The 26017-nt window shown below is 37.5% G+C and overlaps 1 protein-coding gene across 4 annotated transcripts in view; it reads right to left on the bottom strand.

Moving 5' to 3' along the window:
* Positions 1-22880, bottom strand: part of LOC108679061 (serine/threonine-protein kinase OSR1) — a 44043-nt gene extending 21163 nt beyond the window's left edge. The window contains exon 1 of one of the 4 annotated variants that reach the window (XM_047883326.1): positions 22759-22880. In XM_047883326.1, the coding sequence (XP_047739282.1) occupies positions 22759-22865 (107 nt within the window). In that variant the 5' untranslated portion in view covers positions 22866-22880. Of the gene's footprint in view, positions 1-1404; positions 1671-18962; positions 19025-22758 lie in introns of those variants that run through there. The other 3 variants (XM_047883328.1, XM_018167575.2, XM_018167574.2) reach the window with 3 other exon arrangements.
* Between the last annotated feature and the right edge of the window lie 3137 nt (positions 22881-26017).

Here is a 26017-nt window from a genome sequence, read left to right as displayed (position 1 = left end):
GGATAACGATATTTTAAGATTTCAGAGATAATCGAATAATTAAAACCGGATCCACGTTATTAATACCATATGATACAATATAATATAAATAAAATATAATATACAACTATATAATATATTAGTACCGGAAACAGATTTCCAAAGTAATGCCAGGTTAAGGTGCTATGTAGTGTTATATAAATGGCATAGGAGGTTCGAAACACAAAAAGAAAGTGTACATCATTGGCAACAAATGTTCGAACTTTAAAATTTTCGCAAGCATTATAATAGTTCGTACTGTTTTTTCATTTTTTACCTCAATGCGTATTGGTATCACTTAGTGTAAGCTTCAGATATAGAATTCCATATACAGTCGGCACTTTTATTTATCGCTAACGTAAAAAACGATGTACACGGCCTTCATCGTCAACGGAAAACTCAGGCAAATTGCATACAAATAATAAATATTGAAGAGACTTCAGCAATTGTGGGCAATTTCAACCATACTAAAATTTAAATAGGAAACGTTTGAAGAACGATTTCCTTACTTAAACTGGTGCAAAGCGAATTTGCTTAAATTAAAGTTAAGCGCTTTACAGAAAAGGTGCCTTGCAGAATACAAGAAGTTTTGCAAGCAATTCAGAGGAGACAATTACTGAATGGTTATACAGTCAAGCCGCTTTCGCGGCCTTAAAAGAGAGGGCGGACACAACACCGAGGCGAAGTCTGAATAGATAGTAAAGCGAATCTTTTTCTGCAGACGATTAAATGCAACAACAAAACTTCTTGGAGAAAATTGAAACTTTAGCAATGTGAACGAATAGTAATTTATGCACATTATGTACAAACATTGGTGGCAGTGTCTTACTTTTCGAGTATACTCCCTCTCCCCATATGGATCATGATTGCTAAACAGAAGGCGACGCTTCACTCTCTCAATTTTTTTGAATTAAAAACGAAATCGATAAATAGCTATTTGTTCGAGGCAACGTTTGATTTAGCTGACGCTCTCTAATCTTTTGCTACTTTTAGTTTTAACTGGGCTACAAGAAAATCACTGATTAATTCATAAATTAGTCCTAAATATCGGAAAATTTCTGAGACAGGAAAAGCATGAGTCTTTATTTCTCGTAATCTTGAAGCATCAACTGCCGGCAAGCTACCTTGAACTCAATCAAGCGAGTTCAATGTGTACAACATTCGTCCACTCGCGCCTCAGTTTGGGACAGAGGACAACCGCTTGGTAGATTTGAGAGGCTAAAACATTCATCCACACACATCGTAATTAGATCTAGCGGGACACCGCTAAGTAGATCTGGGGGGCTGAAATATTCATCCACACCATCGTAATTAGATCTAGCGGGACACCGCTAAGTAGATCTGAGGGGCTGAAATATTCATCCACACCATCGTAAATAGACCAACCGGGCAACCGCTTGATAGATCTGCGAGGCAGTTGAAGTCTTATCAGCTGAGGCTCGACGGCGGAGAACATTTTGGCGGATGTTGTTGTCTGCGCCTTCGATTGCGGCGGCCAGTGAATGTCTACGTTCCGGACGAGTTTCTTTCAAAGCAGCTAAGCGCGGAATATCGGCATATGACGTTCGTTGTCTATTGTTTAAAGTGGACATTTTTGCGGATAGATAATTTATTGAGATACTTTTTTAAGGAATTATATGTGTAAACAGATAATGTATTTTCTGAAAAAAAGCTATTTTTACTCTCATCCACAGTTCATTCACGAGGCTTAGAAGTTTAGACAAATCCATAGAAAAATCACAAATGCGCATTCGTTTATGAATTTCCCATTCAACAATAGTTTCCACTCTATAAATCTGTCGATATAATTTAGATTTCCGTTTCTTGATCACTGAAAACTATATAGTATTTATTTATCCATGAACAACAAATTATCACGTACAACTTATGGGAAAAGATTAAATTTTAGCCACATCATGACGAAACCGGCGGCGCAGCTGAACATGAGAGACTAGCCCCATGCACCTCCCCTCACCGCGCTTAGGGTTACGGACAAGGCCTTCGGTCGCACTGTACTCCGGGGGAACCTGTTCGAGGCGCCACGCTGGTCTCATGCTATGCCAGCACAAAAAAAAGAAATATTCCGCTTGTTCGTTTGAAAATTTTAGATTTGAGCATGTGCCACCGATCTGATCTCAGTTAACTGGTTTTTGATAACAGATATTACGTTACAGTGCAAAATTCCACATGATAATGACGTGAACCGCGAATCGTTGCAAGCGCCGTTTCACGAAGGAAACTTACTGATAATCCACGAATCTACGATTGCGCATTAGCTTAAATTTATAAAATTCATTGGAATTTATTAAGCAGAGACAAAAAATAATTATCTTTTTCTGCTTCATGATTACTTTTGATTCAACTCGATTCTAACCAAAGTACCAGGCTATTCGTTTGCACACACTTCAACATAAATTATGTAGATGACCATAAAGTTTACTTTAAACTTATATGTCATACTTTGAAAATGATTACAACCGATTGACAGCAAGAACTTTTCACTGGTAATTCTAATTCATAACACAAAACGTCTTATCATCACAAAGATATTACACTGGTAGGAAATGGGAAGAAGAATGTTCGGTGTTTCCTCCACCACACCCGAACGGTAACTTGTGTTCCCTTACTGGTAGACCTAGAATCGTTCTCGGTCGTGCCTTGAATCTCAGCAAAGGGATAATGAACCAAGCTAAGACCTGAAGCTTAGCTTGTGCTTTACTTTCCTTGTCGTGTGTGATGCTCTCACCTTCATCACAGTCACGCACCAATGCACCATCAGAGCGTCATGATGGTTTGCTCGAGTTCCATTTCATCTCTCCCAACAGCTTTTACAAATACAGCTTTAGACAATTGATTTTTTGTTTACTTGATTCAAACTTTGATGAATTTTACTCTTGTGAAAAACTTATTTTGCGGTACCTCACTCTCGTCTACAGATTTAATCGAGTGCGTTCCATTTGTTCGTTAATTGAGGTATAGAAAATTTTAGGAATTGCTAATCGATCATAAATAAGATCATCTAGAAAATTATTGTTTGAACACTTATAACGCTCATTGGAGCACTGAGATACCAATATTTATGTATAAGTTTTTCATGAAAACATGAGGTCCGCATTTATTTTGCACCTTCAATTAATTTCTAAAATGGGCTGAATATTCCACGCTCTCGTCTTGCGAGAGATAATAATATCTATGAATATTACCTATTAATTAAAAATAATCCTGGCGTCCCATCATATTTTTCATGTGTATTTAAATATTAATTTCCGTGTAGAGTAAAAATTTGCCCGCGAATTTTCAAGATTCTTCCAAACACCTAATTTATTTTGGTATGTCGAAAGAAATTTATTACCTGCCTTACAATGGGCAAGTTCAAGCCAAGCTTTAAAAGACCACTCAAATCGACCTTGGATTCTAAGCAACAGGAGGAGTCTTGGTGTGTAAAATTCGGGAGCCGTCACGTGAAACTAAGGTATCGTTTGTGTGCCACCGCATATTAAACGTAATATTGCCGCAAAATATGTTATATATCGCCTGTATAACTGGGCAGAGTCGTAGCAAATTGGTACCGTGCAACACATGAGGAGCGGCAAATGTAAAATTGCATGGAAAGCGATTTTTATGGCATGGAGTTTTCATTCGAAGAATTCAAATTATTCTATTCAAAGTTGTTGCTCAACGATCAAACCGGGCTTCGACCATCAAAATAGATAACTGTAACAAACGTACGCAGCTGAGTTTGAAAAAATACAGTTCAAATTGCGATTTGATATTTTTAAGTAATTAAACAATTTCAGAAGTTTTTTTTGTATATAAAGTTTTTAATTGAAAACAACAACGGTATTTCTATCTGGATAACACATTTCGAGACAGTTATTATCGATCGGTCTGATTACATTTTCACATGTCCCTTAGTTCTTGAATTTGTTTTGTTCAAAACAAAAATTTCACCGAGTTATTTGCTGCCTGCATTGTTAGCGAATAAACAGAAATACTTTCGTTTTATGTCTTTGCCGCACTGACTTTTTTTCTTAGAAGGATTTGTTTCCCTAATATTAACTCAATCTGGGTAAGTTTGAACTAAATCATTTCGTATTGAGCAATATAGCAATGAACAACAGATTTCTTTACTTATATCGAGCACACGGAACTCGTACTGAGCTACTGAACGGAAACAAGCAGACTGTCGTAGCTAAGTCGATTTTGGCAAGTGATGCGTGTCAACGAGGCAGGGAGTTTCCGTCTTACGAGCCAACTTGAAATATACAAGAATTCGGTGTATACATCTTTAAAAACGTTTAATTTTGCATTTATGTCATCAAATTAGAGTTGAGAATCAGGGCAACAGAGAAATTGTAAGTGTTAAAAGAGCGCATGACGTGAAACGGCGAAGTTGTGAGCGTACGGGTACGCTCACAACTTCACAACCGGTGCGAGAGTGTACGTATAAAATCACAGCTCCTATGTTTTGATACGCTTTTTTGGTAAATCTCATAGAATTTGCGTGCCTTATAACTAAGAAATATGAATACAATTTGTGGGGGAGACGAACAGGTCTTGCCAGCCATTTCGAAAATTTTCTCCTACCTATCAAGTTATAAGGTACCGTATTGTACCGAGATAAGCAAGCAAAAAATATTTTTGCAAACGCAATTAGATGAAATAAGCGATTAATACAATCTAAAAAAAATGTAACATGTCCGATGAGTTAGTGTTGGAATGGTAGAAAATCCAAAAAAACTGGCACGTCCTTTATTTTCCTAATAAGAAAAATTTACTCTAAAATTGAATTATATTCTGCTGCACAGTTGCACACTGCGTATCCAAACTTTTATGACATTTGTCACTGGGCCAGCAGCGGCGGTTCCCATATTTCCTGGCAGCTGCTTGCCGGTGCAAAAACATGAGGACATGCAGTTGTCTTTGCATGAGGGAAATATACATTTTATAAATGTTTCATATATTGATTTATTGTAACCAAAGCCAATCAGACGACCGCGCAAATTTCCCGGATCGCCTTATGTGCGGAAAATTGCCCATATTGTCATCCGTTCTGCGCCACCACAGTGAGCAGACAGAGACAGACTCCGAAGTTTAGACGTGACTTCGCGCTAATACCTTCATCGGTGCTACGCCATATCTTAACCACGGAAGTAGACGTGACTTCTACTCTCACACGCTGTTGTTGTTGTGCGGTCGTCTTTATTCCCCCGTTAGTGTTGAATTGCAAGAAGGATGACGAACCTGATGGGTTATTACGAATAGCTTTTAGTCTCGTGTTACGCCCAGTTGATAGTGGTCCCGTAACAGCATGAAAGAGATTCAAACGCTGATGAGCATAAATATTCGTTTTTAGGACGGAAGTAAAATGATGAATTTGTTTACACTGTACTGAACTCAATATGCTACTCCAATACTGCAAATATTGTCGTCGCGAGAGAAACCCTGCTGAGTGATTGCGGCTGGAGTCACTGGATGAAAATAATCCCTGCCTTTATTTATTAGAACATATTGCTTATTGCTTCAACATAGGCATTTGTTGTATTGTTACTTATACCTTATTGTGGCAAACTTTAGACCATCTTTGATTACAGAGCGTTACTGACGAGTTTCCTATTTGAAATATTAAAAGTTTTACGGTCGTAAATACTTGAATTTCATACTCACTAGCACTGCAAGCTGACGATATTCTGCCACACTTCCAGACTTGCAAGATCCGTGANCGAGGTCAATACAGTGCAGGTTAGGCCTAGTGTCGAGGTCATTACAGTGCAGGTTAGTCCTAGTGTCGAGGTCAACACAGTGCAGGTTAGTCCTAGTGTCGAGGTCAACACAGTGCAGGTTAGGCCTAGTGTCGAGGTCAACACAGTGCAGGTTAGCCCAGGGTCGAGGTCAACACAGTGCAGGTTAGCCCCAGGGTCGAGGTCAATCCAGTGCAGGTTAGCCCAGGGTCGAGGTCAATACAGTGCAGGTTAGCCCCAAGGTATGTTAGGCTAAAGAGGATCAATATTTATGAGTGCAACATCACTAGCCAGAGGAACGAGGAAGCGAGCTTAGGCCTTCCTGCCAATATATCGCCCTGACCTGGTCTCATGTTTGCCGCTATGCAGGAAAGGTCGACACTCCTTTTATGTACATCAGACGAACGATCCGTGCCTTCAGTCAATAATGGCAAGTAAATTGTGCCCAAATCATTTGAATGGCAATTTTCTATCCTTTTAACACATGCGTTCGTGGTTGATAGTGTGCTGTAAATGACATCCCTCAAACTTTTGGAAAACTTTCAAAGAGCGATAAATGAATAATTAATTTTATGTGTAATTAGTATTGTATATAATCCTATGGAATAATGTCATCAAGATTCAGTGTCACTTTTGGCTTCTGTAATAAGAATGTGGTACCAATATGGCTGCATCGGGTCATTATTAAGAGAAGTTTCACCGACTATGATAACACAGAATTAGGGCCGGTAGAACATTTCACTCACAAGAAAATTAAACTAGAGAGAGGAAGCAAAATCATTGCACAAACATTTACGTTTATTCTAAATACTAACTCTTTAGTCTTCTTAATATTTCTACCTCCGCCTTCACCTAAAGTTTGTCAACTTTAGTGATCAAAAGAACTGACGGGGCCTGAAGCTCTCAATGGACGGCAATCAGCATGGTGGTATAGTTAGGCTCTCTAGAAACGCATGAAATAAAAACGAAAATATTTTTACAAGGAAGTTGGAAATTGCATTTACACCAACCAGAGACGGAGTTTCATCCCATGGTGTCTGGCTTTATCCTGTTCAAGGCAGAGCTTCTATGCTTCGTGGGGGTTGCATAAGTCAATGTACACATAAGTTGTTCGAGTAGCAGGCGAGGATATATCAACGTGCGTTGCATATCAATATTTAAATTTTTACCGTTCCTACCGGTACATCGTCGTTGCAAGTGGACTTGTCTACCGGCTATGATGATAATTATACCATATTATAGAATGTACGTCCATTGTGTTGTTGAGACTGAAGATAATGTGACCACTGTCTAGCATTTTGTGGTTCATTTGATAGGGTAAAAATTCAGTCTGATGCTGAGTATTTGCGATAAATTCACGGACAAATTAGTATAAAAAATGTAATGAGTTCGTTGCAATGAATTACTAATTTTTTAAAGAGACGCACCAAGAATTGCGTGCTAGTAGCATTACTCTCTTACAGTACTTAAGAAAGAAGTCGAAAACTGGGCTTGAAAAATTCCAAATCCGTTTCGCCTCAATGTCGCACATCGATCGTCCACAAGAAATGCCGGAAACGCTGTTTTTGCATCCCGCGGAGATAAGCGCGAATACTGCGAGTAAACTTAAAAATAGAAGCGTCGGCGTTGAAGATTAGACCATATCTGGCTATGAAGTTTGCAATTGTGACTAGGAAGTGAATTAATCAATTGATTCATGGTGACAGCTTGGACGCAAATTATCATGACCTAATCATGATGAACAATACCTACACTCATGACGCTAATGAGATCGGAAACTGAACTCGAACGAATTGTTCACCTGCAACAGACGTGAGATAAGTTTAGTTTTCTTATCGGAAAGGCACAAATTTGCTGTCCCTATAGGACAGCTGATCGAGTGTGAATATAATTAATCCATTTTGCGCCGAATTTAAAATTAGTTTTAAAACATCAGTTCGGTAAATAAATCCATCAAGAAATTGATTCATTATTTTGGACAGTAGAAGGCTAAGCTGGAGCACATATCCTGAAGCAACTTCCTTGTTCGTCACAACCCACGCTCAACTGTTGCGAAAGGAGCCTAAAAAAGGAGTAAGACTGCGATTTGCAATGTTTGAATGAACAGATTAAAATGAGCCGGAGTCAAGAATCTAAATTAATATTGAAACCATCTAAATCATTCGTGAAGAGTTACGAATGTTGAGCATGTGCCAAGACCATAGTAGCTATAAGACGGAACCGTTAATACTTTTCAATGCATACTAAAAAGGAACAATTAACACTTTCGCAATACTCTTCTACTATGATTCTGTCTGCAACGTTACGCTGTAATTCAGTTCTTAGATGTAGAACAGAAAATAATTACTTCTTAAGTGAGCACATGAGTTGTAAGAGGTCTACAGCTCATTGGGAATTTTACGTTATGACAGCAGAGAAGATAGAAAAATTATTTTCTTTCAACAATAATACCGCTAAATATGAATAATCTAAAATAGATTTCGATTTAGACTTGCCGATAACACTTCTATGAGGCTGAGGGTATCATAGCAAACGAATCTATATAACAATATCCAATGTACTGAAGTAAACAACCGATCGTATGAGCTTCGTATTCGGTTTGGAATGCTTCGAAGAAACCCTTGAGTGGCTGTACGGTTACTCTACTCAACTGCTTTGCTTATCGTCATGCATGAAGATATTTACCTCGCTTAGGGTAATGAAGATATAAGTTTGCAGGGTATACGAGGATGGATATTTGAACTTTGCGGGTCCGCACTACCCTTTTGAAAAGGTAAATTTGTGCACATTTTCGCGGAAAAATATTTCATGGATGAATGCAATGCTTCGGACGCTATTCAGTATCATGTTGTGAAAGTGTATTCAATCGTGACCACTACAATCTTACAATTTATCAAGTACTACTGCTATTTCTTTGTCTGTAAGACCAAAAATACATGTATCATCTTTAGCCATGAGCGTTACCCACTTTAGATCGACTCTTAGGCTGAATGAAAACGGCAGCGCAACTGAGGACGATAATTTTGAGATGCCACGGCGGATGACTTCCTCGTTCTGCTGGCAGAGAGACCTCGCACAGACGCTGGACAAAAACTGTACAAATTTAAACGTCCTCGACCTAGAGTGCAATGGTACGTCACAATGCAGGATGCAACGATGGATCGCACACATGGCGACTTTGAACAGAATGCGAAATTATGACCAAGAAAACTTTCTTTGCAGAGTAGCGAAAATTTTTTGAAATAAAGGCTTAAATTTGATGAAAACTTGGAAATTTTCTATAGATAAAATTACTTCGAGAATGAAGTTTGTCTTAAAAGTTACATTTTTTAAAAACCCGCAATTTAAAAAAATAGCAGCTACCCATATAAATTTGAATACCGACAAGACTTGTTATTGAGAGATAGACTTCCCGATAAAACTTTATTGGCAGACAACGCTAGAAAAACAATCCAAGCAAAAGAAATAATATTTCATTGCTAAGACGAATTTTAGAGCAGCTTGCACAAACATTTAGACAGCTACACTGCTCACTGCGAAACCAGTTTGTTGTTTTTTTGAGATGGGACATGAATGTTATGGTAGAACTGTAACTCAATTAGCTCTTGATAATTGAGCGCTCTGAAATCATTCAGAAATAGACTAAAAATCCTAAAAAAATGTTCATCGTTGATTTTTATTTTCAATGGATTTTTTGTTGGATACAAACGACATTCACTAACTTTTTCAACTTCTTACTTATAGCTTCGCTGTTGGTACACACTATCGCTAAGTGGATTACTTTTTCCGATATTAACCATGCTAGAAAAAAATTAGTGGAAAAGCCATTGAATAAGATTGAAAATGAGCAATTACATTATTGCGGAAGTCACTGAGTTAATGAGGATCTGAATAAGTAAGTGAATGATGCAACGAATCGACAGATTCATCATGATGAACTGCATGGAAGCGCAGGAAATGAGGCAGGAGCTCACATCGCTATCACTGAAAGATAAGACGCGACTGGCATAATAAACACAGCAATCAAGCAGGTTCACGCAAAAGAATTTATGACACTTACTAATAAGAAATAAAAGAAATAAACAAACAAATTTAAAATAACAATTTTTAAGACAAAGAAATTATATAGATGAGACGCACACCGACATGGTTTATTGATGTGGTGTGACGATGTTACGTCTGGGATTTTTGATGGTTGTAAGGGATATGTGTGTGATTTTTTGAATGGGTGTAGTGAATGCATGAGATGTGTGCCGGCCTGAGTGCTGCGTGTTTGGAGTGTGTACTAGCGATACGCACATGCGAGGTCACCAGCGCTATCAACATAACCTTGCTGCTTCTTCGACAAAATATATGCAAGCAAGCACGACTAAATAGCTGCAATTTCGCAATCAACCAAAACTCTTGAAAGTACCGTTTTAAATTATTGTCTGGATGTTCTGAAAGAAACAATTAACAATGCAAATGAATTATTCTTAGAAAAGATAGTAAAAGTAAATTCTTATGAAAAGTTCTGCTTATTGTCTCATCTGGCGAGTTAAGTCTTATAGTGAAGCTGTCAGTATATCATGAAGATTTTCATGCACATTTAAATTCACGATAAGTAATCAAGACCCGTTATTATTGTTATCATAGACGTCAATTATTTCGAAATCGTCAAAAAGACATCAAAAATGGAGAACAAATATAATTAAAAACTAATACTGTTTCAAATAAATGTGAAGATACAAGTGAGTGGATTGGATGAGGTTAACTGATCACTTTTGTTTACCTGATTTATTATTGACGTCTGACGTTGCGGGGAAGACTTTGTGGATATTTTCCCGTTGAATAAAAGTTTATCAAACAAAGGCGTAAAGATTATTTTTAGAAATGAATCTGAAAGTTTACAAATGTATAACCATATTACAGGACCAAAGTAAAATCTATTTTGGCGATAACAACGTAAAATGTGTCGTTTGTATTGCAGCAAAATAATACATGTAAACATAACATGAGTGCACTGCACTAAATAAAATAATTATAAGTTCGAATTATTAATAAAAAATTAACGCGTACACAGAAGTTTTTCCATGAATAACATTGCAACATAACATAATTCCACCTTCATGGAGTTATCACGCTTACTGCACATATGAGCAAACCTTTCACAGTTACACTGAAAACATACAAGTACAGTGCCCCAGTACTTGTACGAGTGCAGTGAGTACAGTGCCCCAAATGCCGACAGTTCACAGAATGAATCAGAAACCACGCATCGGTCAGAGCGATTTAGGAGAACATAGCGGCATTGCAAGACAAAAGCGTCTTTGGACGGGAAAGAACTCAAAACACGTCCAACGTCTCTATTGCAAGGAGGCTCATACGATGTCGATTCAATGAGAGCGACTGCATCATTCATCAAGTCAGTGCGATGAACAGGCGCATGTCAGGTATCATTGCATGGCGGCATAAAACCAACACGTTCTCGATTCAACTAAGCCAATTCGTACTGTACGCGATCACAGGATGTCTGTATTCATGTGGTGGATGTTGGTACGAAAGAAATGCTAATCAACAGAGTTAAGGTTAGTATAATGGAGAGTTAAGGTTAGTAATATCTATGCAACACTGCAGAGGGAAGTATAGCCAGTCTATAGCCACCAAGACTCTAAACTTTACTCGAGTGGGCATTACACTTTTTTTAATTTTATCTACACCAGATAGTAAACCATTTCTTCTTGCACTTGTTTTCATGAGGTGCTGATCAAGGTTATTCAGGTTTGGCTATAGAGTTCAGGGGATGTTCAGCCCTGCACGGCCGTAATGTAGGTCGAACTATCCATCTTCAATTCATGAAAATATCTAGTTTTTAATTCAACTCACACTCGATCAAGCACCTGCACAACACCATAGTTCTTATACTTGCGCAGTGTCGATGAAAGCGACACTATGTATGCGCAGAGCTAATGAATAACTCCGATGAGTATTACATATCCACACTAGTAAACCTAAAACTAATTCAAATGAATGATTAAATTTTTCATCCTACAAACACAATTTTTACTGACAAACCGCTTGTTTTAAAATATATTTTTAAATAAACAGTTCAAGTAACTTTTCTACGCTTCTGAACATCTCTCTTTATCTCTCGTCGGAGGTCAAGCAAGCAATGCTCTTTACTCTTATCGCGTGTGAGGGAAGATTTAGAATTTTTTAGTGGCGATAAAATGGTGTTAGTCCACGCTATATGTTGAAGTGGACGTCAATGATTTAACTAGTGATGCAACTTTGAGTTATTTCCTGACATGCATTAAATTCGAGTGAAAGTATTGCTCGATTTAGTTTAATTTTTGTTGTTCATTTAGGAAAATTGGTTAACCATGCACGCATTCGCTCTGACAACACGACAAAGTTGAATGGAGAACTCTCAAAGTTATTCAATTAATAAGACTAGTTTTGACCTGTTACTGACGCCAGTCAGTCACCCTTATCATAATATTAGAAATAAAATGATAGTAATTCTAACATTTAGAGCGATTATGTTCCGATAACTTTGGAACAAAAATATAATGAGTGGCAAGTAAATAAAATCAACTGAACTAAATCAATTAAAGTTCATTTCATTGTCAAATGTTTTTATTTCTGAAAATCTACAATTATCTCATTAGACTAATCTGAAATGAAAATTTTAGTAATATTTCTGTAGTTTTTCTTCAAGATTATTCTGTTATTTTTGGACCTAATTGGTCACTGACCCACGAAAATTATATCAACGAAAATATAAGAATCAACATTCCACAGAAATTATTCGTGAAACCATCAACTTCTCATCAACCTTGTACCAATATACCGTCTTTACACCAATACCAATATACCGTCAATACCATCTTTACACTCGTAAACTTTCAATACACGCAGGCAACACTTGCATATCTCCATCATAGTCGGACGTTTTACCGGCCGTTGTGTATGTACGATACAATTCTATCACACAAGTAAACACGACGCTAAATATTCTTAGAGGTCATTAAAGTGCGCGTTGAACAGCAGAAGCGAAGCAATGCTAATAATATCACGCCTCTTTCGTACTCATCGCGATTTATGCAGATTAAATTTTCATTCGCTTCCAATGCACTTCGATTTTCCCACATTTCTGGTTTACTTCCAAATTTTCCTTGAAATTTGCACTCTTTTCCGTATGGTGTTCGACACAATCTCAACGTAACACATGGTTGAATCATCCATCAATTCTCCTGCGCCAAATAAATTTCACCATTCATGGAGGAAGAACTACGAGACCGAATTTTTCATGAATTCGGAGATCTAAAAAACAGTTATAAAATCACCATTCCAGCCCTGGAGCAACTTTCCTTTTCACTTTCACTTCGCAATCTGATCAACGATAAATTCAGTATGTATTAGAAAAGTCGGATTGCTTCGCGTAAATCGAAGTATCACATTCATTCAGTTTTCCGGAGAGAGCTCGCCAAGTCGAACGCGTAACGCGATCGCTCCAACACAAGAATTGAGTTCACCCGAGTCTTCAGAGCATCTCTATACATAAGCATTCTTCCTGACAACACATGTGCCTTGTGTGCGCGACTAGACATAGCGTACATGTGTAGGCGTTGTGCATGCGCATAGGTATTGCGCTAATGTGTAGGCATTGTGTACGTGTGTAGACTTTTCGTTCATGTATAGGCATTGTGTGCGTGAGTAGATATTGCCCTTATGTACAGTGTACAGGCATTGTGTACGTGCATATATTGCCCTCATGTATAGGCATTGTGTGTATTCGTAGATATTGCGCATCTGTAGGCGTAGTGTGCGTGTTCGTAGTCAGCCGTACACAGACGACCGGAATTGATGACTCATTCAAAAAATGACTCATCCACTGCGTGCGCGTATGCACTGTGCATGAAGGCCTTGCATGGAAGGAAGGTACGGAGGCAGCACACTGAAAAGCTAATTAGCTAACTAGGCTACAGTTCTGAAGATTGTAAGGTGAGGCTGGCTTCACTCGGTGACTCATAACGCAGGTATGTATTCCTATCCATTCAACATTACGTACATCATAATGATCTCAACACGAAGGGTTTCAAATACCTGACTCGTGCAGTAAAGTTTTCTTGCAAGTTATCTGATCACGAATCGCGTTTGAATGCTCATTTTTAAAAATAAATGAAAACAAAAACCATCAAGCTTCAGGTAATCATAGTTTATAAACAGCCAGCCATTAATTAGAATTGAACTGCAACCAGTCGATGACATTAATTTAAACGGTCGTTTTATAAATAGAATCTGGCGCCACACTTTCTTGTCTCCAGGGCTGTGACCGCAGCACAGGCCTCTCTAATGGCTCCAGGTCTATAATAAATATGTGGCTCGTTCGAGAACATCCGGCGCCTAAATTCCAGGTCAATGCACCTGAACTCAGGTAAAATGCATTCCGATATTGTGTTTACTGCTTTTACGATGAGAATATTTCTTTGAGATCAGCTCGTTAAAAAATAGTTAGAAATTTCAAATCCAATAAACTGGAAATTGCTTCAAGAAGAAATTTAATAAGAGATAACAGACTCACTCATAGCATTAAATTTATAAACTTATTTATACTAACAATCAAATATACAAATTCGACCTATAATCTGGAAAATGGCTCAAATAAACTCGAAAATATTGTAGTCGAGGTTTGATTACCTAAAAAAGTGTAATTAAATTAATTCAGAAATAAATTCCCTTTTTCATTTTCGTTACCATGTAAACTGTACGTTAACTAAGCAACAGGCATCAGTTTGAACATAAGTGTAAGTGATGACAAACAATCACTCGTGGGTGAACTAAAAACTGAAATAAACCTTTTGGTTGAGTATGGTAAAATTTCAAGTTGTCATCTCAGATGGCAATGGTCTTGTTGACTATGTTTATTACTACTGTATGCTAGTGAATTATCAAACGTTGTTTGCGCGAAATGAGGCTCAAATTGACATTACTATAACAACATTCTCTTGCCACGACTGCATCGCTGCGTCGGCACCTGACATTAGTCGACCCCATGAACCCAACGTCAAATAGAGATAACCACGAGCATATAGGATGCGGTATGCCATCGAACCAAGTCATCGAACCAATCAAACCAAGTGATAAAAAATATATTTCAGTACTCACTGCACTAAGTGACAGAGCGCACATTTTCTCGTCGACGAAAACACGAAGTCACGGACGGACAGACGGACGGACATGACGAGCACAATAGTGTCTTCTTTCCATAAATGAGCAAATGCACTAAAAACGACAAGTTTTCTTCGTCTCGAGAAGAAAGACTGGTCTTTTTGAGCTTGTGAATATTCATATTACATTCATATTCATCTTACATACAAATATTTGCGAAAGACATTTGGTCTAAATGTGAAAGAAATCGATTAACCTGGTGATTATCAAGTAGTGACAATAACATTATGGCTGAGAGGGCAATGTCATTTGAAAGGCATACATCGGAATGATCTTGGCTGGTTTCCCGAGCAGTAGAAAGCGCTTGACCATCTGAAATGCAGGCCTCTTAGCCCTGCTGGTCATCTGGAATGTATAATTAATGTGGTTCGCTGCAGCTCATTGGCAAAATACAAGATTTTCCCCGTTTGGGCAGGTAACGTTTCTAATAATTTCTTTTATTTCTTGTGGCTGCGTCGTGACAAATTTAACACAGCGAAGCCAAAATTAAGTTCGGCGTATTAGCAAGTACATACAATTTTCATAATTTACAACTGACATTTATGCGCTGGCTTATCGAGTTGAGCGCCTACGCAATTGGCACTTTTCAGAAAGGTTATAGGCATTCAGGAACGACGAAAACTACATTGAATCTAGGTGCAATTTTTTTCCAATGCATTAAACCGGAAAGATATAGAGCACCATCATTAACTTGGTTTGACTTAATATTGTTTAGTTTTCACTCTAGAAAATATATATATATAAATGCAACATTTTGGTGCACCTTTGCGTTAGTTCACAAACGCACGTTCGCATACACGCACTGGCGCCTTCGAGCTGGGATGTGGCGGCAAAAACCAAAAAAAAGAAAAAGAGAGAGAAAACGACAGCCGGGGCAGCCGAACGAGCGACGCAAAAAACATGGGCTGACTTCCAGACAAACGAATATTTTTCTTGACATTCTTGTTCGTTAGGCTTAACAAAAAGGAATAAAAAGCTATTAACGCCGTATAAACAATTAAGTACACGAGTTAAAAACAACGCGTGATATAGTGCTAACGTCAATGGCTCAGTGGAACGAATATACTTTGAAAATGAGATGCAATTCATCAGATGGGCCTGCAATTGATACACGAAGCCATTACGTCGTCACACTCTATCAATATCCAAATTCTTCTTTTCGGAAAGCTGCGTAATTGTCGCTTTATAGAGTTTCGGTCGCTTCACATAATCCAAAAATAGCCTCGAAGGCCGATGACTCAGCAAAATGGTTCCCTCCAGCCAATGAGGCAGCAATAGAGCATTTCAAATCGAAACTTTTCGAGGTCTGAAACCGGCTGCACGAGTCCAAAGGCTTCAATGTTTTGAGGTTGCAATTGTGATTGAATAAATACATATATTCGAACCTACAAACCCTAATCTTAATATTTTTCATCCAAAACATTTGAAATTGATTCTAGCATAGATTCGTTATTTCATTATTTATTCAACTGAAAATCAGGTAAAAGCCAAAACCACCCAAGGCCGCTGTCCTTGAATGGCGCTTTAACATATCAACCTCGTGCATGGTTGTAAGAGGAATAATGCATATGCTGACAGATGTATGGCGCACGGTGCCCCGGCAGGCAGGGTACCGAATCTTCAGTACTCTGCCAGAATCTTCAAAATCAGTACTACTGAAAATGAAGAAGTGTGAATCTTAATTACCATGCAGTTGGTGGTGGTATGAGCTACAGTTTCTATGTTGGTGGATAGCCATGCACAAGTCAATGAGGTATGAACCCAATAGCACCGGCTGGTGAGGGTTTGAGTTTCAATGTCCCGGCTGTTGTAGGCATGTGCTGTAATGCCCGTGCTGGAAAAGTTTAAACATTAGTGGAAGTATGGACCACAATGCACTGGCTGGCACATGTATGAACCAAAATAAACTGGATTGTTTTAGAATTGGGTTGAAGACTTGTGGTGTCAGAAACACCTACCAGCCTGATTGTTGTCCAGAATGCAGTTAATTGCGAAGTTGCGAGCCAAAATACACAGACTGGCGAAGGTGTGAACCAGAAAGCGTCAGTTGTAGGAGCTATAATTTCTCAGTTGGCGAATGAAAAAGCCACCATGCACTAGCTAATGAGGTTTTAACCTGAAAGCGCCAGCTGGCTGAAATATTAACTGCAATTAACTGGCTAAAAGAAGCATAAGCCATAATTTACCGGGTAGAGGAGGTTCGCACCACGACGCATCTGCTAGCAGAGATGTAAACCACAGAGACTCAGTTGTCAGAAATACGAACTCACCGGTGAGCACGAGAACCGACAACAATGCCCTTGTTGGCAGAAGTGCGGTATATGTCCGTAAGTATAGCGGTAACCGAATTACATATAAAACTGCTGACCACTGGGCAGAGTGGCCCAGTGGTTACAGTTCAGAGTCCCAGGAGTGGAGCAGAGAGGTGCGGGTTCAATCCCAGCTCTGTGAAGGTTTCTGGACAGAATCGGCAAGGAGGCCGGGCGGTTAGGCACAGCCGAATTGAAGCAGTCAGTGAGTTGCGTGATCGAGACCGCAACAAGCTGTGAATGTTCTGTAATCTTAAGAATCGGCGACAGGCTAACGGCCTAGTGAACGCTGAAATCGCTATTATTATAAACTATAATTATTTTAGGCGACCTTTCAAAACATATGATTGACAAAGCACACGCTTCAGCTGAAGCGTTAAAAATTTCGACGATCTGAAGGTTGGAAGTCGCCATTAGTATCAATGAACGTGGTTTTAACCACAAATTTAAATTATGATTTTGGCTTATTTTTCTAATTTGAATTGTCATAATTGCAGGACTGAATCCTACAAATTTGATGCATGAATTCGTGTTGGTTAGTCAACCTGTAAATGTTGCTATGGTAATTATAGATTGGGTGGGATAAGCTGAGGTGAGGTAGAGGTTGGTAAACAAGATAACTTATTATTCATCATACTTCCAGAATTCGGCTCCAGACTCCTGGTTTGATTTGGGCTATGATTTGGCCTGTTGGACGCACTTCTAAGAAGTTTTAAATGCGTCGATACATTAGAAAATGGATAACGAATCTAAATGGTTAAAGGCCCAAAACAAGATTTCCCAATTTACTCACATTTCTTAATTGCTTAATTTGACATGAAACCGTTGAGCTAATTATATTCTTCCACACTGCCTTATATATTATGTTCAACACTGCCTAATTTACCTGGATGACCATTCCAACATTACTAGTTGCTCACTGATTGAGGATTTAAACACGAAGTTTAGCGCCTTGAAATTATTTTAATTTTGTTTAATTGAGCTTTGTCTGAGTGTCCCTACATAAAAATGAAATTAAATATAGTTGATGAAATATGTAACATAATTCAATAAATAAACAGAACATAATATAAGAATATAATTCAATAAATAAATGGACAGAACACAGCAAAATGTCATCCCAGGAGTCGTTGCAATACACTTGCAATCAGTATATACAGGCCTTATATGCCTGCAGCAGTAAAGAGAAAAGATTGCGACCGACTTGTTAGGTTAGATTTGGCTTTCTCGATAAACGTGTGATTGAAAATTATCTTTAGATTTTATTTCAGAAGTGACTACAATAGTTGTACCAGATATGAATTTGAAACGCCTTTAATCGTGGAGTGAACTTAAATTAATAGCAATAAATTCGAAAATTCGAAATATATTTTTATGGCTTGGTTGCTTGAAAGTGATAACAAATCCCTTATGACAGGTAAAAAAATGTTGAACCATTATTTTATATAAAATTAAGAAAACAGCAGATTAGAATTGTTTAATACAAACATAAAATACCCAGGATGATCATCTAGCTTTGAATAAGAACAGAAATTGCAGTTTAAGATAAGTCTATATAGGAGTGATTTAGTTTCCTGATTCATGTGTATTTCGGCTCTGAATAAAAGTAAATTGCAGGTGTAATATTCGTAAAATACAGACCTCAAGTGTTAGTTAAACTTTTAGTCACTTTAATACTTACTGCTTGACCATCGCTGTGATTGAGCTGGTTGACTCGTACTTGAAGTTATTAAATTTATGAAATTGAATACCGAACGATGCACAAATTATTGAATTGAAAGGTCGACATATTGTTGCATCCTGTGATGTGATAAAAATGTAAAATAATACATCGTAACCACCGTGATTGGAATAAAAACATATTTTTAGTTTAAGCTTTATTTTCTAAGAAAGAGAGTACAGAAATTTTTAACACCGACTAGAAACTAAAAAAAATGCTGATTGCGATTTTCGTTACAATGTAGAAAATTACAGCCAAGTTCATTAGAATCACAAGATCCTGTAGCAGTTACGTGATAATGTCGTCAAATGTTCAACACACACCAGAGCATTCAACACAGAAATGCAATTCAAATATTGGAAAATCAGGTTAGAAAGTCAGAATTATTTCATGACGGAATACTTAATATCTGATATTAGTCCCAATGTTCTCACAGCGATAAGATATATTTCACCCGATAGATGACGACTCAATTATTGAACAGTCATTACGGTCAAATAATCAAATTATGTGATCAACTTAACTAGCAGTATTTTATTCCTATTACATAACAGCGAAGGTGGTTTAACAAGATCCATTATCATTTGAAGACAAATAACTTCTCCATAGAATCCGGTGATTTATCCGCCGCGAAACATGATTGGAATTAATTCACGGGCAGAAGATAGGTAAGAACTATGTATGGACAAAAAATGACTGCATAGCATAAGGTAATTTTTGCACGCAAATGTCATCAAAGTAAAACCGAAAACAATATAAATTTGCTGCCACAAAACCTAAAGCTACGTTGCAATGAAACTATTGTATCATCCAAAAATGAAGTCAATCATCGAATAAAAAGACAAAAATCTCACGGCATTCGTTAGTCACTTCCTTTCGGCGAACTCTGTTCATATCTCCTGAACGACCTTGCTCTGTTTATCTAGTTTCCTCAAGCAATTTATCGTCGTACAAGATTAGCTATTTCGATTTATATGATGTGACTGGTAGAATCAGTGTATTTTCATAATTCATTCTAGGTGACCCACAACACGAGAATTGTACTAAAGACATCCACAACCGTCACACAACAAATTTGGGAGGACCTCAAATAAATCGAGTTATTACACTCCACTTCAACTGTCACTTAGTGCTCGTCTCACGTCTTGCTGCTAACTGCTCGATAGTGGCTAATGTGGCTTGTGATAGGCCTACTTGGTAACTATCACTACGATAGAGACTGTGAAAAAGATTATGAACCTGAAAATATTTAATTATATGACAATCATTATCAACCAATCTAAAAATTCTAACAATCGCGTAATTACAATTTTTGCGACGAAAAAGAAAGATCATAAGCTTATACATCCGTAGCAGGATGCCTCTAAAAAGTGCACATGTCGGTGTCTGGTAACTATGTTGTATTGGACTTTCTTGGAATTCTCAGAACTGTTCATTGGAAAACATAAATGATTTTTTCTTTTGTGTAGCAGGAAATTTTTTAATAGTCTAAAACTTCGACGAAGTATTCAGGAAGCGAAATATTCAGGCATAAAATCAGAGACACTAGCCGGTATTAGGGCAACATGGGGCAGCGCCCCCCCCCCTTTTTTCAAACTAAATTTTTGATGAAGTTTTAATTGATGCGAGGTGGTTCTTTGTTTTGTTTAAAGGTACAACTAATGAGGAATGTATGATGTGAATTAGACGCCTATAGAGTTATTCAATTTTTAATGAAACACTATTTTGTAAAGTGTCAAAATAGGCGCATTGCCCCACCCCTGGGGCAATGGGCCCATGGGCTTGGGGTAAGGCACCCACCCTTGGTCCCTTTACAACAATTGCATATTTTTCGTTTAAAAACGATAAAACAACACTTTACAGTAACAAATAAGAAAATGTAATAAAAAATATGACATTCGTTCATTTATTAATTAACAACTCAAAAAATCATATCCTTAACTTGAAAAAAATATAATCTTGGTTTAAAAATCTATCACTGACGTGAAGAAAATTGATATAAAAATATATATCCTTGCGATAAAAAATTCGTCCTTGACATGAAAAAATTTATCCTTGACTAGAAAAAATATATTTAGTTGATCAGAAAAAAATTTCGTTCCAGTTTCGTCCGTAATACAGATATTATGTGCAGAGAATTCGTACCTAATCGTGATTTCAGCCAACACCATAAAAACTCATAAACTTTTGGCTTATTGGTGTTGACTGAAATCAACTTTTGGTAAGGCAAGAGTCAATAACTCGATAAGGAGTCATAGAAATAGAATAGAAATGTCGGCACTGAAGAAATATGCCCATGGCATAAATAAATACGCATAACTAGAAACTAAACATGCTGCCTTGAGGCGGCAAATAAAAAATCATGCAATATGAAGTATAATTTGTAATTCAAAAAGCTAGTCATAGTTTTGAAAAGGTCATTGAGACAAATCTAATGATGTATTGTATAACTAACACAAGACTTCACCATGGGCGCTTCGCCCCGTGACACGCGTGGGCCCGTTGCCCCACTAGGTATCATTTCAATTTATATCGTATCAACATTTTATTTTAAAAGCAAATAGTCTAAACTTGATCTCAAAATTATCCCTATAAATATTACTTTCAAAATATAATTCACAGTAATTTCAAAAGCTTCATCTACAGTAATCGAAAACAGTTTTATTTAGCCACAAAAAAATTATATCTGGGCTAAAACAGTTATTCACAAATAACTTAATAACGCAAACACTTAGCAAAACGTAAATCCGTACACTACATCCCAGTGAACCTGTCGACCGGACCAATATCTGCCATACTTAGCGAGAAACCCGCTATGGGCCCATGACCCGCAGTGTGCTCGCTGCCCTATGTTACGCTATAGCACTAACTTGTGAAAATATATCACGTCAAGAACGCTGAATAACCACGAGCATTTAGCAAAACTCTTAATAAAGCACATGGAAAAGCCTATCTGTGTATCTTATCTTATATAAACTGTTATCTGAGGAAACCATAACCCTTATCTGTGTGAGAAAAACGTAGGCAATGGAATTGTAGCCTTCGTCTGAAAGTACCTTGCATGCGACGAATCGATATAGATGTTACTCAAGACAATGAAGTAAATTCTCAAAGAAATACCAAGCAAGTAGCAGGAGAGAGGTATCCAGGTAGGAGGGACAGTTCTAAAGAAAATGTCCACCTTTCTCTTGGCCATTATTTGAACCAACTAAAGTACCAAGGTTCAAGCACTAAGGTACTTAATGCCAGTGGTTCGCAAACTGTGCTAGTTCTCACTAATGGGTGCGGTGACATGACAAGTGGGGTACAACACGCGCCAGGTAGTTTTTAATTTCATGCCGCTATCAAAATGTTTTCTTTATTGACAATAAAGATAAGTACGAGAGCCTATTAGAAATGGGGTTAATAAGTTGCAGCAAGAGTAAAACGCAAGCGCTGTGTTAAAACGCTACACCCGTGGAATACGGATGTGGGCCTAAGTTTTTTTATTCCATGCCTATATGAATTTATAACTGCTAGTCTAATGCTGGAAAAGTTATATGATGGCAACATGCCCCCCCCATATATTCCGGATTGGGTCATAACCTTAAACTCGATCTCACAATCTCCCGACAGACTCGTGGCTGTAATGAAGCGTTTTGAATAAGTTTATAATTCAAATTTAACTTAAATAATTCTCCATAATACCCTGCCTAAGTTCTGATCCATACATCCAAATCAATTTAGGTGATATGATCTGATTGATCTCTGTACTCACTGAGTTGGGGTCCTCAGCAGAACACGAACTGATTTACCGCCAAAATCCTTGTTCTTCCCTCGTCTTTTGATGCTTAATCGTTTGTTGTACTGGGGCACATCCGTCATGTTAATTTTTTATATTAACTTATAAACAACTTTATCTTCTCATTAACTTTTTTAGAATACAGAGCGTCAACACAACAAAATCACTTAGGACGCTTAGAAATGGAGGTTTACCCAAGATAATGCCAGGCGTAAAAAACTACTATTTCTTTCTGTGCAACACCAAAGCAAGGACCCTGCACCTCACTTTCACGGAGAAGACTCTTCTAAACTTCTTGCGGTTCAGAGCTTTAAATTGCAGTCGCTTGATAGCGCAACCTTCATCCAAGAAGCCTAGTCACAGATCAAACAAAGCCTTTACCCAGACTCCAAAACTCACAACCAACTAAGAACATCAGGAATTCCCGGATCTTTAATTGACCGCACCTAGTATCCCCTTCATTTAGGGAACGAGAAAATGCATTCATCACCTTCACAAACTGACGAAGACTTTCTTATTGCACCAATGCACACAGATTCAAAAACATGTATTTAGGATAACTGGTCTTTATTTGCATTGATTTTCAAGTAACAATGATTTTATCGAAAAATTTCGGGATCAATAAATAAATCGTAAATTAATCGACTTCATCTGCACAAAAATACCGATTTCGAAGAACTCATGGCAAGCAAGACGAAATCAATTTCCCAAAGATGCTCTAAGCAGTCCAAAATGCAGTTTAATTTGTAGATAATTTGATTAACAAATAAGGTTTTTCCTAACCCATAAAACTTCCACTTGTACGAACAATGAATCGCATAATATTTTTAACTCTCGAACTTTCGATATGCCAGCAACCAGGGCGATGCACGTACAAATATAACCTATTTCCATTCCCCCATGGTATAATACATTGAAGAGTGACTACAATGTCGATTTCTTTACTGTCTATATTAACACATCAACAGAGATGGTTGTGGCCAAAATCTGGATACTTATGCAGGAAATGGGCATAATCTGGAAATTTCGTGTTGTTGAAATAAGCTCTTGCTCGCATCACGGCTACAGTAAGACTGACAAAAAAAAGAGGTATAATAAAATAAATATGAAATCTTCACCAGTGGAATGAGCATGTGATCATTATTCCAATCTCGTTGAGTAGATCTATTGTTGAAAATGCACATAAGCAAACACTTGTTTTAAAGATCTTGCGAAAGATTTTCCCAACTACTGGGACACAATGAGTCTTCCAAGCAGTAATTAAGAATTCTGTTAATGATGTTACTCTTTAACTTGCAGCATTCGATGCTCTTTACACTGCAGCCTTGCTTTGTGTATTACTGTGCCTGTAACTGGTATTCATTGTCCAAGTGAACATTTATATCAGTATACATATTTGTATGACAATCTCAAGCGTATTCCAGTACACGCGATAGCAGTCGCCGAAGCGTGGAAGCAAATTTGAAGGATCCCGGTAAAGAAAGTATATAAGAACACACATATGTAGCGTTTTTTGCTACAGTCCTACAGAACAGGTAGTCTTATGCCACTGCCATTGACAAGCTATGGAGAGTTTTATTAAGGTCTGCGAAAACTTCACTACGGCGCGGAAGCAGGAACCCGGAGACATTGCTTTCGCCGGAATATGAACACGTATCAAACTTTTTCCCATAAATTTTTGTACACTTACGGTATTTTCCATGAAATACAGTAAGACACCATACTGTTCATAAACTGCATTCAGGATAGTGATGAAATACGAAGTCATCATTTTTACTGGTGAAAAGAAAGAGATTTAGATACAGAATAAGTAACCATTATTTGTTCCTTGCTTAGCTTGGGGACACTAACTTTTTTTAAATTATTGAAACTTACTTTTAATGGCTCCTTGGATGTAAATTTTTCTACAACTAAAAATTTTTATTCAAGCTAAAAATGTCAAGGAAATGCTCACTCTAAAGTAGCGTAAATTCTTGTACACGCATAACTGCAACGGCAATAATAACTGATGATGAAACCCGTTGCCTTCTGGGATTGAAGAGCTGACGTGTGTAACTCACTTCCGCTCGTTTGTTCCAAATACATTTGTGGTGCAATTGTGATTCAAGAAGACGTGCAAACCAAACTTACATCAAGAGTTAACGTGGAACGTATTCTGGCTGGCTAGATATTTAGGCATTAAGTACAGATTTTTCCGCAGTGAAAATATCAAGTGGCACATCGAGATAACGATTTTTTCTATGACCATCAAGATACCAGGGGTGCTAAGTGTGAAAATTACATCCTTGTGTTTTAAATGAAATTTAATGCGCAGAGTGAGAGTGTCAAATTTATTCGGAAATTTTAATTGTAGGAAATATTGTATACAATATTCGAAAAAGTTTCACAGACTTGTCCATCAAACAAAATTTCACCGCTGGATGTTTTTTACAAGATATTTCAAAAATTAGTTGAATGTGTCTCGAGGATACATAAAATGGTGCACATTATACCAATATTTTCTATGTAATGATACGACACACAACAAAGCCACACGCTTTCATTGAATGGAAATTCTAAACATGTTTAATTGAAGAGCCACTAACATAACTAGGTACTTAAGATCTTGATCGACTGTCTCATTTACTTTATATTTTTGAAACGAAAAATTTTCTGGTACGTATTCGTTTCATGACTTTATCCCCTCAAGCAAAACCCAAGTTACAACATCAAGCTAAAAATATAACGTAACAAACCACTCCAGCTCAAGTAGAGGTAAACATCATAGAAAGACACATGACTGGCAACGTGGGTACTGTGAGATCAGAGAGCAAAGCGTCAAAAAAAGATAAGACCCTCATTATCTGGTAGTAATTATAAATCAGTTAGTATACCTCAGTAAGCAAGAAGAAACTGAAACAGAATTATCAGATAATACGTCATGTCATTTGACTCTTATTTGATTTGCTTATTGGCTATAATAAAGTTATAAAATTAACGTCAACATAGACTTAGGCTTATGGTATACAAAAACGAATAATTAAAAAGAAAAACAATCGTATAAAAGAAGCATTTCACAACAATAATAATGACTGGAATCTTTGGTAGAAAGGAATGTTTAGCAGCTCAATAATTAGCATGGTAACAAACAAGTAACAAAAATTAATTATTATTCGTACGATCAACGTCAATCAATTCATTATAGAGTCCCGCCATAATGAAATCGTTGCCATCAATTTCACGGGAGCAGGAACAT

The sequence above is a fragment of the Hyalella azteca genome, unplaced genomic scaffold (assembly GCF_000764305.2).
Source record: "Hyalella azteca isolate HAZT.00-mixed unplaced genomic scaffold, Hazt_2.0.2 contig12615, whole genome shotgun sequence".
NCBI lineage: Eukaryota > Metazoa > Arthropoda > Malacostraca > Amphipoda > Hyalellidae > Hyalella > Hyalella azteca.
The sequence above is the reverse complement of the archived record's forward strand: the minus strand, read 5'-3'. Positions and strand labels throughout refer to the sequence as shown.